This window comes from Corylus avellana, chromosome ca7 (assembly GCF_901000735.1).
Source record: "Corylus avellana chromosome ca7, CavTom2PMs-1.0".
NCBI lineage: Eukaryota > Viridiplantae > Streptophyta > Magnoliopsida > Fagales > Betulaceae > Corylus > Corylus avellana.
Window position 1 is genome coordinate 3,862,463 of NC_081547.1, and position 15,924 is coordinate 3,878,386.

At 36.5% G+C, this 15,924-nt stretch overlaps 2 protein-coding genes and 1 pseudogene across 2 annotated transcripts; 2 read left to right on the plus strand and 1 right to left on the minus strand.

Moving 5' to 3' along the window:
• Positions 1-930: 930 nt before the first annotated feature.
• On the minus strand, positions 931-3,575 carry LOC132188629 (histidine biosynthesis bifunctional protein hisIE, chloroplastic-like; annotated as a pseudogene).
• Positions 3,576-7,254: 3,679 nt separating this feature from the next.
• LOC132186552 (LOB domain-containing protein 36-like) lies at positions 7,255-8,286 on the plus strand. Its single transcript, XM_059600529.1, has one exon. The coding sequence runs from the start codon at positions 7,255-7,257 to the stop codon at positions 8,284-8,286; it is 1,032 nt and encodes a 343-aa protein (XP_059456512.1).
• A 4,836-nt stretch (positions 8,287-13,122) lies between these two features.
• LOC132186553 (LOB domain-containing protein 36-like) lies at positions 13,123-14,016 on the plus strand. The gene has a single exon (XM_059600530.1). The coding sequence runs from the start codon at positions 13,123-13,125 to the stop codon at positions 14,014-14,016; it is 894 nt and encodes a 297-aa protein (XP_059456513.1).
• Positions 14,017-15,924: the final 1,908 nt, after the last annotated feature.

Genomic DNA, 15,924 nt, shown 5'->3' on the forward strand with positions numbered 1-15,924 from the left:
TTTTCTCAATTCTCTCTTAAAAATATGGGGTTTTGTGGATACCCCATCTAGCTTACAAGAATCGAAACAAAAGAGAGAGAGAGAGAATAAATAAAAGGTGAGATGATAAAATGAGAAAGTTTCGGGAGAAGAGAAAGGTAGGAGACAGAGAAACAATAAAAAATTAAATGCATTAGTAAACAGTGTTGCTACATGTAGCGGTATACTGTTCACAAAATGTATGGCACTTTGCTCATTTGCTTAGACATTGCATACAAATGCAAAATGACTACTCCAATGTGAGTGCTCTAAATAATGTGTTACAATTTTACGTAATTTTTTTTTTAAAGATGTATAATATTTCTCAAGAGAGATTGTATGTGGTGGGACTCAAAATCAAAAAATATCTTAAATTCTTGAAAAATAAAAATTCTTATAAAAAGGAGGATTAGTACGTAGTAGGGCAGTTTCTCTCTTACTGAAAACACTAATTTTTCTCTTTGTGATTTTGAGCCATCTCTTTTTTCCTTTTGGCTGCAGCTATAAAAAATTAAAAATCCAGCACTCACTTATGGTATCATCAAACTTTCACACAAATCGTACGAGGTAGTAGTACTTGCACATCCGACTTCTTCCACAACTTTTGGGTTTGCATAGTCCCTTCAATGGATTCACATTGGGTATGAGTTATTAGTATTACCAACCAATATATGCATGATGTGTTATAATAAGATTGAGCTTCCCTGCAATTCAATTCTAAACTGAATGATTTGAGTTGAGCCAAGTAAACCTTCAAATAAAAAGAAAAATAACAAAGCAATGAGGCTGTTGGACCACCCCTTTAAGTGGAGGGGTGGTGGACGGGTAGTTGACCACCCCAAAAGCTAAAACGACAGCCATCCACATGAGACAAGAATATAATTCGATTCTCAAAACAGTACAATAAATTAGTGTCTTTACCGAAAAGGTTTTAAACAAAGTGCATCCAGTTCCAAACCAGCAGCTAGAGCGGGGGATGAAAGAAGTAGGATACAGCCAAATGGGCTGGAGTTGTTCCATTCATATATAAACAGTAACTACCCACTGCAATGTTGAAGGTTAACATCAACAGACTACAACGTACGCCTAGCTTTGTGATATTCGACTTTTCTTTTCCTCGATGCCTGACTGAGAAAATATCTGCCTAAGAACTTGCATAACATCTTCTATCCTCACATCTTTAACTGCCAGAAGAACCATGGCATGATAGAGGACATCCGCCATCTCTGAGGCAGTGCTTGATTTGTCCTCATTTTCTACTAGTGTTTTACACAACTCTTCTGCCTCCTCCCTGAAAAGAAAAAGTTCAGACCCATCAAAACCTTCGGTAGCAAAGCATAGACACCACACATTTACACACTCACACACAACTCTCAGCAAACAGTTCCTTTAAAAGCAAAATGTTCCAAAGGGATGATACATGGATAGCCCAAACAATCAAGAAGCCGGGCTTCTCTTTGAATTTTTGAAGTTTGGTTCTCTGAGTTTTCTTGGAGCAAAGACAGGCATCCACTCGAATCAAAATAACAATCCAGTATGACATATAATACCTGATTTTTGAGCACAGAAGGTCATTATGTTTTAATAAATGTTTTGTCCATGAAGATTTCCCATTTTCTTCTTCTGCTAGTTCTGCTTTGCGTTGGGAGATTGTTGACTCTAATGAGTACAAGGTGCTTAATGCCAATTTATTTCCTTCAACCTGCCAAAAATGATCTGAATCATTTCAAATCTTGCTAAAGCTTGTCTAGAGAAATGTAGGGAATAGATATGTTTATCATTGCTTATGAGATGATTGAAGCTGCAGACCTCTTGATGTTCTTTTAAATCAAACACTGACGTGTAATAACAAGTTTCTGACCCTGTATGGCAGGTAGGCCCATCAGGCTTCCCAAGGTATATTATCTGAGAAATAGTTGTGAGTTAAAGTTGAGAAAAATCAAAGAACAGAAATAAAAATGGGCTTAAATGTTCCAACTAAAAGTTTTCAGAAACATACAGAGTCACGATCCCAATCAATAAGTATATCATAAATATTGATGAAATTCATAGAGGTCTCTCCCTTCGTCCATAACGTCGACCGTGACCTGCTATAGAATATTGCTTTCCTAGAGGAAATGGTTGTTAGGACTTAGGACCGCAACTCGGTTTGCAAAGCCTTGCATTAGAATGGCTTCTGTATCAACATTTTGAGCTATTGCCACTGCCAAACCTTTGTCATCCCATTTTACACTGTCTAACAATGTCTGGGTCTGAAATTATAATATTTCATCACACTCACATTTATTTGTGTATTGTAGAGACCAATACACAAATCCATACCATTATGACTATTGTAGAGACCTAACTATATATGTCCGGTTAACTTTTGACAATGTCAAATGATATATTATCAAACAAAGTGCAGGGCCTGCAGGCTAAAGAAACATTAAAATACATAGAAATATAATGTGCAAGCACACATTTTTAAGCTCTATTATTGGATTCATTGCCATTGAAGAATTGACAAATACATACGTACCTAAAAAACGTGTCTGAATGCCTATAGAGGTATGATATATGAGCATTAGGTAAGCACATATACAGATGTAATTATGTTTTATTTTTGATATAGAAGGGAAGGGGGTGGTTAAGATTTGGAAACTCCTTTTTTCTTTTTTTTTTTCTTCTACAAGTATTAAGTCTAGGTGTAGCTTGAGTAATGATTAATGCATATAATCAGGCAGCATTTGACACCTCCAAGAAGTTTATGAGACAAATGGGAAACCAATCTATCCGATTTCCCTCTGTCTTTTGTTTTCAAGGAATGAAATAGTCCATAGCCTAATGACCATGTTGCCGACACCTTACAATGTCTGGTTGAATCTCAAGTTTTCACGATATTCATAGACATGACAGGGTTGCTTTGCCCCATTAACTCCATCACCAACAAAAATTGAGAGGAAATATTCAGAGATGAGTTGGATACAAATACTAGTTCATTTTGGTAGATCATCTATGTCAAGGTCTCAGTAGGATATTTAACTGGACGGCAATTAGAGATACAAATGGATGATGAATGCTCAACAAAACACATACAGGACAACAATCTAAAGCTATTAAGCAGAGTACCTTGGATTCAAGAGAAAAGTCTTTCACTGGTTTTTGGGTGGAAGCACAAACAAGATGACGGGTCTTCTTCTTATGGGAGTCTCAAATGTATCCACCACTGAAAATGCAAAGATGGGCTCCAAAGAAAACTCTTAGAGATTAAGGACACAAAGAATAGGAGACCACCATCATACACCAAATGAAGAAAAATATGTACTCTTGATGCCTATATTCACATTTAGATCGAACCCATCCTGGAGATATAAAATTCAAGTGACAAGCAATTAATCTACCACTGAATCAAAATCACTATAAATATTATAAAATATAAAAGCCATTTATTCATTAAGAAAAGAAAGCAGAAGAAACAATCTTGATCGATCTAACAAAAGAAAGCAGAGAATTGACTGGAAGCAGCAGAAAGAGTACCTTCGTTGTGAAAGACTTCTCAAAGAAAGTCCTTTGTGAGCTTAGCCGTCACCAAAGCCCTTTGCGGCAGAAAGATTCTTATCTTTATTTCTTTTCTAAAAATTTTGTATTTCTTTCTTTATTTTTTCAATGGTAATTTTTGTAACTCTGATTTTTCAACAGTAATTATTTTTCAAGCGATCATTTTTATAACTGTAATATTTTTCGACAGTCATATTTTTTCGGCAGTTATATTTTTCCAATGTTGCATTTGTTAAGTACGAAAATAACTGTAACTTATTTGGTAGCTTTTAATTTCTAATTTCATGTAATGGTACTCTCTATGTTATCAAGAGTATATTCCAACTATTAGGTAGGGGTGTTGAAATGTTATAACCGCTAACTGCAACCGCTTTGGGCAGTTATCGGTTTTTAATAACTGCAATCGCCTAGGTGGATAGCGGTTATAACCGGTAGTTAGCAGTTATTTAATTCAATAACCAATAGTTACCTTTTTTTTTAAATGGGCCTTTGGAATTTTTAAGTGTTTTTGGCCTTTAATTTGCCTATTTTGGGGGCTTATGTTCCAAACAAAATGGAAAAAAATGTTTTTTTTTTTTTTTTGTTTCATCTTATTCTCCCTCCAAAACGGCATCATTTTGGATGTTTTATTTAATATTTTATTAATATAAATATTTAATATATATTTATATTATTATATATAAATAAATGTGGTTAACGATTATAACCGCTAATCGCAACCGCCATAGTCGGTTAGCAATTTTTAATAACCGACTATCAAAGCGGTTAACGGTTGGCGTGGCGGTTATAACCGACCGGCTTGAACACCCTTACTATTTGGTACTACATCAAGAGTATATTCCAATTATATCACCACAAAATAGACTCGCTTGTCAACAAAAACCAAGAAGCTAGAAATATACTTTAGTCCACAAATAATTACATTCCAATATTGTTCAAATTATATCACCACAAAATAGACTTGCTTGTTAATTGTTCTAACTACATTCTATATTGGACCATCTTCACAAACTAGCTATTTAGTGCACAAAATTGACATTCCACAAATACATTCTAATATTGGACCATGTTCACAAACTAACTATTTAGTCCACAAAATAGATTTTCCACAAAATACATCAAACACATGTAAAAACATTTAGTCAATCTCAAATGGTATTGACTCTACGTTTTTCGATGATTTCCATTTGACGTGAACAGAAATATCCTTTTTTAATTGGAGACATGTTGCTTGTATTCATACCCATAATTCTCATCTCAAGCCTTTGCCTCTTAAAGAAGATTAGCTTCATTTTTCCTTTCGTCTCTCAATTGGTCAAACACAAGCCTTTCTTTTGTAAGACGAATAATCTCTTGTCATTCTTCCGTTCTCTTATCCCGAGATTTCTTCTCGTTTTCCTTCGTATCATTAATTACCTCCTTAAGATTTGAAGACATATCATCTTGCCTCATTTGTGTTTTTCCAAGAAGTATTTTTCTCGCATCTCAAAGTAAATTACAAAATAATAGAAACAAATGACAACCGAAGAGAACCTTTTGTTTCATGACAAGACAAGTATGTTACAAATTTGCGAGTATTCTGCAGGGCGGAAAACAAAAGAAGTATTCGGTTTGGCTGTAAAGTTGGGGTCCAAACACACCACTTTGTACAATAATGGCACAAAAGCCTTATTAAGTATTGAAGCGTAGACCAACTTTGGCTTTTGTAAGAATTGAATACCAGAATTGTACTTTTATACATATATATGATCACACCCAACCCATTTTCACTGCAAAATGCCTGATAAAGCCAGCAACCATTTTCACTGCTAAATGCCTGATAAAGCATGCATGTTAATTAACAGGTCAGCTGAAGAAAGTGATCTACTCAATTCAATTAGTTGATCTGGATTAAGTGGATTTCTTATTATGTTTCTCCAAATGTTTCTAACGAAGGGTACGATGATTGAATGCATATATAAAGAAATGATCATAATTAATATTCATGCTCAAAATGAGACTACAACGCCTAGTGCCTTTCTCATATTCGACTTTTCTTTTCCTTGATGCCCGACTGAGAAAGATTTTAGCAAGAACGTAGTCTCTCGATCCCTGCAATACTCTGATAGTTACTACTTACTAGTTAGAGCATCTCCAGCAGTGCAGCTAAAAATGAGATATTAGATACATTTAGCTATTTTTATTCTTTTTTTTTTTTTTTTTTTTTTTTTTTCGCTCCAACAGAATAGCTTCATATTAGCTATTATACCTTAACTGCTACAGTAAATAGCTTCATATTGCTATTCACTGTAACACACTAGATTGTTGAATATAATATTATTTTCACGTTATTTTCTCTCTCTTCTCTCTCTCCCTCAACGTTTCTCTCTCTTCTCTGTTCATGAATTTATGATACAAATTCAAGTCTTTTGAATCTCTAAAAACTCCCCCAAAAAAATTGAATAGTATGCATATAATTGACAAACTAAAAATAGAAAAATAAAAATAACAAACATGTATGCTGCGTGAATCAATTCTATTATAATTTACAAGATGATGCAAAAAATAATAATAATAATAATAATAATAATAATAATATTTAATAAAATAAAGAATGAAATAAAGAATTTGTTGAAGTTAGTATTAAAAAATGAGTAGTTAAAATAGAGAGTTGTACTTTTTGACTAAGTAGACTACATCTTACTACTGGAGATGCTGTTAGTAATTAGTTAATTAATTCATTAGTTAGTTAGCTAGTAATTCAAATGATAGTAATTCAAATAATAAGATAAATAGATAACTCTTATTATCTTGTATAGCTTTCAAATTATACTTGATAAAGTAGCTTTCAAATTATATTTGCTTTAGTATTTGATTCTATCTCTTTGTAACAAACTCAATTATAAATACAAAGCCTTAGCCTACGTTAAAGGTAAGGCAGCAAGCAAATTCAATCTATTGGATTTTATAATATATATATATATATATTAATTATGGTCACCCTTTTCTTCCTTCGTCATATCGTTTTCTTTTTTTGACGTTTTTGAGAACATTTTATTTTTTTCTGGCGGAATCGATCGTGAAACTCGAAGATCGAAACAAGGGCTCTTTCGCACACGAACTATATATAGACTGTACGTAGAGCTCTCTCTATCTCCATTTTGCTCTACTTCGTCGAGTAGTCTCTCCCCGCTTGCAACCGTCGACGTTTTCTCGCAGGTGTTTCGCGGCCTTTGAATGGACCGAGAGACAGAGAGGGAAAGAGAGAAGAAGGGAAAGTGGCCGATGATCGAACCAATTAACCCGAGGTGAGGTTCTAATCTTTCACGAACGCTTTGATTTTGGTCATTTGGATATATACTTTCGGCCTCAAGAAGATTTGCATGATTCAGTAGTCACATCACACTCCAATATTTTCTTTAATTCTGAGACGGATTTATTTATTTTGAGATGGATAAATATGAGAGCTTCTTGATGTTCATGCCGACATTTCTATTGCTTTTAGCATTTCTGGTCATTTCACAACCGATTTTCTGTATCACTGTCTCTCTCTAGCGTACGTAGTGGAAGCCTGCCTTTGTTTGCTTCCAAAACGATTCGTTTGGTTCGGTTCAATTTTTCCTTCTTCTTGCAGTATAGTACGAGTTTCCTTCAGCATAAAGCCTAGTGTATGTTTGATTTATTTGTATCTTAATTGTTTTCTCATTATGCTTCGAAATGGCGTCAAGGAACACACCGTGCGAGGCGTGCAAGTCTCTGAGGCAAAAGTGCACAAACGACTGCATGTTTGCGCTGGATTTCCCACCGGACCAGCCGGAGAAGTTCGCGAAAGTGCACAAAGTCTTCGGCTCCATCAACGTGGGCCAGCTGCTCATAGATCTCTCCCCATCGCAGCCCGAGAACGCAGCGAACTCGCTAGCCGACGAGGCGGAGTCGCGCCTGGGGGACCAGTCCCCCAGGTGCGACTCCGTCCCAATTCTCCATCAAAGCTTACAGCAGGTTCACACCGATATCACCACTCTCAAAAACGATCTCGCCACCTATGACATTGGTCAAAAAGGTGGCCAAATGGAGATTCGTGTGCTACAAGAAATTTTGCAGGCAAATGAATTGGCTGTACGAGAGCAACTTGAGCGTTTGCGGACGTATGAACTATTGATGCAGCCGAAGCCTATGAGTTTCAATGGTGGGTTCGACCCAGCTGCGGCTGGTGGCTCGGACCAGTTATTTGAGGCTCAGCAATTGGCAGCGAAAGAAGATCTAGAGCTGGAGATTTTGCGGACATATGAACAACAGCAGCAGTCGCAGCTTGTGAGTTTCAACGGTGGGTTCGACCCAACTGCGGCGGGTGGTTCAAGCCAGCACCACGAGGACCAGTCAATTGACGCTCAGCAATTGCTTGCGCCTGTGGCTGCGAGAGAACGGCAGGAGATTTTGCAGACATATGAACAACTGCAGCAGCAACAGATGCATGTGGGTTTCAATAGTTGGTTCGACCTGACTGCGGCGGGTAATTCAGTTACTGCGCAGACGAATATTGCTGGTGGTGGTGGTGTTATGTCGCCTTCGCTGGCACCGGGCACGTTTGAAAATCCTTACCAGATTCAATCCCCACAACAAGTGGAACACCACGGCCATCCTCTTCAGAAGCAGCTCCAGCAGTTACACCAACAGGATCAGCAAACTCAGCAAGCCCAGTCGGAAAGTGATGAGAAGCGTAAGGGTAAGGGTAAGGGTGTTGCACAGTAACCAATTTTCATTCTTTCTTTCTTACATTGTATTGATAAACCCATCTGGTAGATGATTTCGTATGTGAACTATATATGCCTCTGCACATGAGGATTTCTGAGTGGTACGTAGATGCTGTGCAAATATTAATGAATGGGCTTGATCGTTTCATGTGATAAAATGGGCTTGATCATTTCAAATCTTGCTAAAGCTTGTCTAGAATAATGTAGAGAAAAGATATCATGAATGTTGATGAAATTCATAGAGGTCTCTCCCTTAGTCCATAACGTCGACCGTGACCTGCTATAGAATGTTGCCTTCCTAGAGGAAATGGTTGTTAGGACCGCAACTCGGTTTGCAAAGCCTTGCATTAGAATGGCTCCTGTATCAACATTTTGAGCTATTGCCACTCCCAAACCATTGTCATCCCATTTTACACTATCTAACAATGCATGTCTGGGCCTGAAATTATAATATTTCATCACACTCACATTTATTTGTGTATGCAGGATTTCGGTCCTAATAAGGGAACAAATAATGAATGAGAATAAAATAGAAACAAGAAAAAAAAAAATTACGATATATTGGGGATGAACTTCATATTTTAGTGCTATAAAGTACTTTAAAGACTTCCTTAACCATCTTATCTTAAACTGCCACTATGGGGTGGTCTTATATAGCTCCAACTATTACCAATATAAGAGATTAAGAGGCCTTTAAGTTGAATCACAAAAACTAAATCTTAATCCATTTGCCTTCGTAGCAAACTGTTGCCTCTCCCACTATTTCTATCGATCAATTAATTGACGAATGCCGGGGGGGGGGGTGCGCTCAACGCAACTTACATACTCTCACTACTATATTATAAACAGATCATCTCAACAATTTATATATTGACATACCATCCCAACAGTTAATTAAAACTAAGATGCCAAGATCAAGTAAATAATATTGTGGCACTCATTCCAAACCAAAGAAGCAATGTTTTTAGAGCTAAAAGAGAGTGATTAAGGAAACAGGAAAGCACACCATAGGATTCAATTAACAGAATTATGATGTAACCGCAAAGATAATATTGGTCAAATTTGAATAATATAAATCTTACTATTTATGGCTTCATCATGCGATGAAGAAGTATAATGAATAGAGGTACATCAAATGAAACCTCTGAAAAAATTATTAGAATGGTTTATTTAAAAACAGAAACACAATAACAACCCAAGACTACGTATCCATCAAATCAAAGAAATAAATATATAAACATACCAGATTAACATGAAGGAGGAAAAAAATCCAGTTACATTATCATAGCTTCACCAACAAAGAAATTTCATACTTAACCATTTAATCTCAAGAATGCTAGCCCCACCAACAGATGAAAGGCTTTATTAGCAGTTACCATATCAACAACAAATATCGAGATATAGAGTGAAGATGTAGCTCATGTAACCCTATATGCTGATTATTGGGCATTAATGAACTCCTTGAATTCTTAATCTTTTTTTTTTTTTTGTGATTGACAATATAAAGATACACACCATTATGACTTATAGTAGAGACCTAACCATGTCTGGTTAACTTTTGACAATGTCAAATGATATATTATCAAACAGAGTGCAGGGCATGCTGTCTAAAGAAACATTAAAATACGTAGAAATATAGTGTGCAAATACACATTTTAAAGCTCTATTATTGGAATCATTTCCATTGAAGAATTGACAAATACATACGTACCTAAGAAACGTGTTTGAATGCCTATAGAGATACGATATATGAGCAATAGGTAATTAAGCACAGATACAGATGTAATTATGTTTTATTTTCGAGTAAAGAAGGGAAGGGGGTGGTTGGGATGTGGAAACTCCTTTTTTTTCTGTTTTTTTTTTCTTTTTTCTTCTACAAGTATTAAGTCTAGGTGTTGCTTGAGTAATGATTAATTAATGCATATAATCAGGCAACATTGGACACCTCCAAGAAGTTTATGAGACAAATGGGAAACCAATCTATCCGATTTCCCTCTGTCTTTTGTTTTCAAGGAATGAAACAGTCCATACCCCAATGACCATGTTGCCGACACCTTACAATGTCCAGTTGAATCTCGAGTTTTCACGATATTCATAGACATGACAGGGTTGCTTTGCCCCCATTAACTTCACCACCAACAAAAATTGAGAGGAAATATTCATAGATGAGTTGGATACAAATACTAGCTCATTCTGGTAGATCATCTATGCCAAGGGTCTCAGTAGGATATTCAACGGCAATTAGAAATACAAATGGATGATGAATGCTCAACAAAACACATAAAGGACATCAATCTAATACTATTTAGCAAAGTACCTTGTGTTCAAGAGAAAAGTTTTTCACTGGTTTCTGGGTGGAAGCACAAACAAGATGATGGGTCTTCTTCTTATGGGTGTCTCAAATGTGAGCTTAACCCTTACCAAAGCCCTCTGCGGCAGAAAGATTTTATCTTTATTTTTTTTCAAAAAATTGTATTTCTTTCTTTATTTTTTTCAAAATGGTAATTTTTTTAACACTGATTTTTCACCGGGAATTATTTTTTAAACAATCATTTTTATAACTATAATATTTTTCGACAGTTATATTTTTCAGATGTCGTATTTAATTGCCAACATTATATACGAAAATAATCTTAACTTACTTGGTAGCTCACTAGCTTGTAATTTCTAATTTCATGTAAGGTTACTCTTTATGTTATCTAGAGTATATTCCAATTATATCACCACAAAATAGACTTGCTTGTCAACAAAAACCAAGAAGCTAGAAATAGACTTTAGTCCACAAAATAATTACATTCCAATATTGTTCAAACTATATCACCACAAAATAGACTTGCATGTTAATTGTTCTAACTACATTCTAACATTGGACCATGTTCACAAACTAGCTATTTAGTTCACAAAATAGACATTCCACAAAATACATTGGACTATATTCACACACTAACTATTTAGCACGTACGCAAAATAGACTTTCCACAAAATACATCAATGTAAAAACATTTAGTCAATCTCAAATGGTATTGACTCTACGTTTTTCAATGATTTTCATTTGACGTGAATGAAAAATATTATTTTTTAATTGGAGACATGTTGCTTGTATCCCATACCCATAATTTCTATCTCAAGACTTTGCCTCTTAAGAAGATTAGCTTCCTTTTCCCTCTTTCGATTGGTCAAACACTAGCCTTTCCTTTGTAAGACAAATAATCTCTTGTCATTCTTCCAGTCTCTTATCCTGAGATCTCTTCTTGTTCTTCCTTCATATTATTAATTACCTCCTTAAGATTCGAATACATATAATCTTGCCTCTTTCGTGTTTTCTCTCCCTCTTTTTGGTCCTTCTACTTTTTGGCATACAGATAGGCAATAATCCAGAAGTATTTTTCTTGCATCTCAAAGTAAATTACAAAATAATACAAACAAATGACAACCTAAGATATAAATGTGTAGAACCTTTTGTTTCATGACAAGACAAGTATGTTACAAAGTTGTGAGTATTCTGCAGGCAGGGAAACAAAAAAAGTATTCGGTTTGGCTGTAAAGTTGGGGTCCAAACACACCACTTTGTACAATAATGGCACAAAAGCCTTATCAAGTATTGGGGCGTAGACCAACCTAGGCTTTTGTAAGAATTGAATACCAGAATTGTACTTTTATACATATATATGATCACACCCAACCCATTTTCACTGCAAAATGCCTGATAAAGCCAGCAACCATTTTCACTGCTAAATGCCTGATAAAGCATGCATGCATGTTAATTAACAGTTTAGCTGAAGAAAGTCTACTCAATTCAATCAGTTGATCTGGATTGAGTGGATTTCTTCTTATGTTTCTCCAAATGTTTCTGATGAAGGGTACGATGATTGAATGCATATATAAAGAGATGGTCATAATATTCATGCTCAAAATGAGACTACAACGCCTAGCGCCTTTCTCATATTCGACTTTTCTTTTCCTCGATGCCCGACTGAGAAAGATTTTAGCAAGAACGTAGTCTCTCGATCCCTGCAATACTCTGATCGTTACTACGTACTTACTAGTTAGTTAGTTAGTTAAAGTGTATATATATAATATATATTATGGTCACCCTTTTCTTCCTTCATCATATCGTTTTCTTCTTCTTTTTTGACGTTTTTGAGAACATTTTATTTTTCTCTGGTGGGATCGTGAAACTTGAAGATCGAAACAAGGGCTCTCTCGCACACGAACTATAGACTGTAAAGCTCTCTCCATCTCCATTTTTCTCTACTTCGTTGAGTAGTCTCTCCCCGTGCGCAAACGTCCACGTTTTCGGTTCTCAGATTCTTATGTTTTCTCGTAGGTGTTTTGTGGCCTTGGAAGGCATCGAGAGACAGAGAAGGAAAGAGAGAAGAGCCAGAGACGTTGATCGGAACGGAGTTCAGAGAAATCCAAAAAGTAAACCAGAGGTGAGGTTCTCATCTTTCTTTGAGTCTTTTACGTACGCTTTGATTTTGGTCGTATATGCCCCCCCGCCAAAAAAAAAGAACAATTGAATAAAAGATTCTCGTTGTTTGGATACTTTCGGCCTCATCAAGAAGATTTGAATGATTCGGTTACACTCCAATATTTTCTTTAGTTCTTGTCTTGAGATAGAGAAAGATGAGAAGGTTCTTGATCATGGCGAAATTTCTATTGGTTTTCGAATTTATCGTAATTTCACAAAGATTTTCTGTTTCACTGTCTCTCTACGATCCGTTTGGTTCGGTTCAATTTTTTCTTCTTCTTCCACAATGAGCGGCTTCGTTTTCCTTTCTCTCCCTACTGTTTGATTTATTTGTACATATCTTGTTTTCTCATTAGCTTCGAAATGGCACCGAGAGTAAAACCGTGCCCGGCGTGCAAGTGTCTGAGGCAAAAGTGCACGAACGACTGCATGTTTGCGCCGTATTTCGCACCAGACCAGCCGGAGAAGTTCGCGAACGTGCACAAAGTCTTCGGCTCCAGCACCGTGGCCCAGCAGCTCAAAGATCTCCCCCCGTCGCAGTGCGAGAACACCGTGAACTCGCTAGCCGACGAGGCGGAGTCGTGCCTGGGGGACCGGTCCCCCAGGCGCGACTCCGTCCGCGGCTGCGTAGACCTCGCCGCAATTCTCCATCAGAGCCTACAGCAGGTTCAGACCAATATCATCACTATCAGAAAGGATCTCGCCACCTACGAGCCACAGATCCAGTCTCAGCCCCAGCAACAGATATTTGAGGCTGCTGTGCAACAGCAAATTTTGCGGGCATATGAGCTGGCCGAAATAGAGCAACGTGAGCTTTTGCGGCTACATGAACTACTAATGGAGCCGAAGCCTATGAGTTTCAATGATGGGTTCGACCCAGCTGCGGCGGATGGTTCAAGCCAGCACCACGAGCACCAGTCAATTGACGCTCAGCAATTGCTTGCGGCTGTGGCTGCGAGAGAACAGCAGCAGCAACAGAAGCTTGTGGGCTTCAATAGTGGGTTCGACCCCGCTGCGGCGGGTAATTCAGTTACTGCGCAGACGAATATTGCTGGTGATGGTGGTGTTATGTCGCCTTCGCTGGCACCGGGCACGTTTGAAAACCCTTACCAGATTCAATCACCACAACAAGTAGTGGAACACCACGGCCATCCACTTCAGACGCAGCTCCAGCAGTTACACCAACAGAATCAACAAACTCAGCAAGCCCAGTCAGAAAGTGATGAGAAGCGTAAGGGTAAGGGTGTTGGTCATTAAACAATTTTCATTCTTTCTTTCTTACATTGTATTCATAAACCCTTCCGGTAGATGATTTCGTATGTGAACTTTATGCCTCTGCATATGAGGATTTCTGAGTGGTAGATACGTAGATGCAGTGCAAATATTAATGAATGGGCTTTATCGTTTCATGTGATAAAATAGGCTTGTCTTTTCATAAATGGGCCGGTAGCCCATAGAAATCTGATATCGCCATTTTTTTAAATTTTTTTTATTTTTTATCAGTAGTGGGGGCCGTGGGGCACATCCTTAGAAAATGTAAATCAGAATTTGGGAAGCTTTTTAATTAGCATTTTTCAACTTTCATCATTTACGTACCATGCATTCTCTAAACTTTATTCAAATTTTAGCTGGGAAATTCACTTTTTTATTTTTAATTACCAATTTTCCAAGACAGTACCCCACATATCTCACCTTCATTACTTTATGTAAATATTTTTTTATTCTTATTTTAATTTCTTTACAAAACCACTTCAAATTGTTTGAGATGAGAGAATAGAGAATAAAATAATTATTTACTTTTTACTTTGTTAAGTATCACAATATTCAACAAATTTGCAAATGTGCCATACAAGTTATGTGGTAGTTACTGATAATTGGTTTGACATGACATGTCATTAATATTTTAGATGAAAAATGAATAAAAATACTAACTACATTTAAAAGATGTCTACAACCACACGTACCATTCATAACACTTTAAATTTGCAAAGCGAGAGGTGACTATTTGATAATGAAGCAAATAACGTGTTAAAAAAAAAAAAAAAAAGTATATATATTTGAAGGAAGCTATAATGGATAATTCAGTCAAATTAAATTACTCACGTGTAAGTCACATGGATTGATTGCCTTCCAATTTAATTAACACAAAATGCTAATAGAAAGGTAACATAAAATTGTGGCGTAGTTTGAAGTTTGAGGAGGAGTTTACAAGTTCCCCTTTCAATTCTCTTGAAGCTTGTCATACTCTAACCTTGTTTTACAAAAGTTCCTTTTACAAAAATAAAGAAGAAAACGTACATGATAGGCCGAACCATACACGTGCTTATTACATGCATCTTAATTTCTCAATTCTCACCAAATGAAGTTTACTCAGCTTTGGGTTGCTTTCCGACTTTCAGCTATCTCCTTGACTTTCTCTACCAAATTACCGCATCTTGTGCAGCTAGCTTTTAAGCTCTCTCCTCCATGCCACACTTAGAATGAATGTCTCCACCATATCCATACATTGGTCAACCATTTTCTTCTCCTTGCTGATCGAGTTCCAAATCTAGGAAGATTTAGTTCCCATTCTATTCTCCAAAAATGGCAAGACAGCACTGCTAGCTAGAACGTAGTCCACCCTACCCACCACCAATGGGATGGAATGGATCCAAGCTAAACGGTGGGCCACAGCCAATTGAACCTGGCTCTGATACCATATAGAATAATTTAGTTTTTGTGTTTTATTATTTATAATAATAAAGAAATTGTTTTGTTTACTAAATCAATAACCGATAGAAACCTAATTTTATACAAATTGTTTTTGAGAAGTAATTCACTTCAGTTCTTGTTCCTCTAAGAGTTTCTGTTTGAACAAAGGTCATTTGTCATTATCTTTATCACAATCGGTTGTTTGTGATTTATCTGTTCCAATAATGTCAAGTGATCCTCTCAAATTAAGGACAAGTATTAATCAACCATATATATTGGCCAACAAGGTTCCCAAATATTTTTGGAAAAGGCAAAGGTATTGGAAGAGTACAAAGAGCCGCCACTCCTACACTCATGTATTAGTTAGTTAATTAGTTAGTTAGTTACATCACATAGATCATAACAATTAACAAAGTTGCCACCCTTTTCTTCCTTCATCGTATCGTTTTCTTTTTTTGAGAACATTTTATTTTT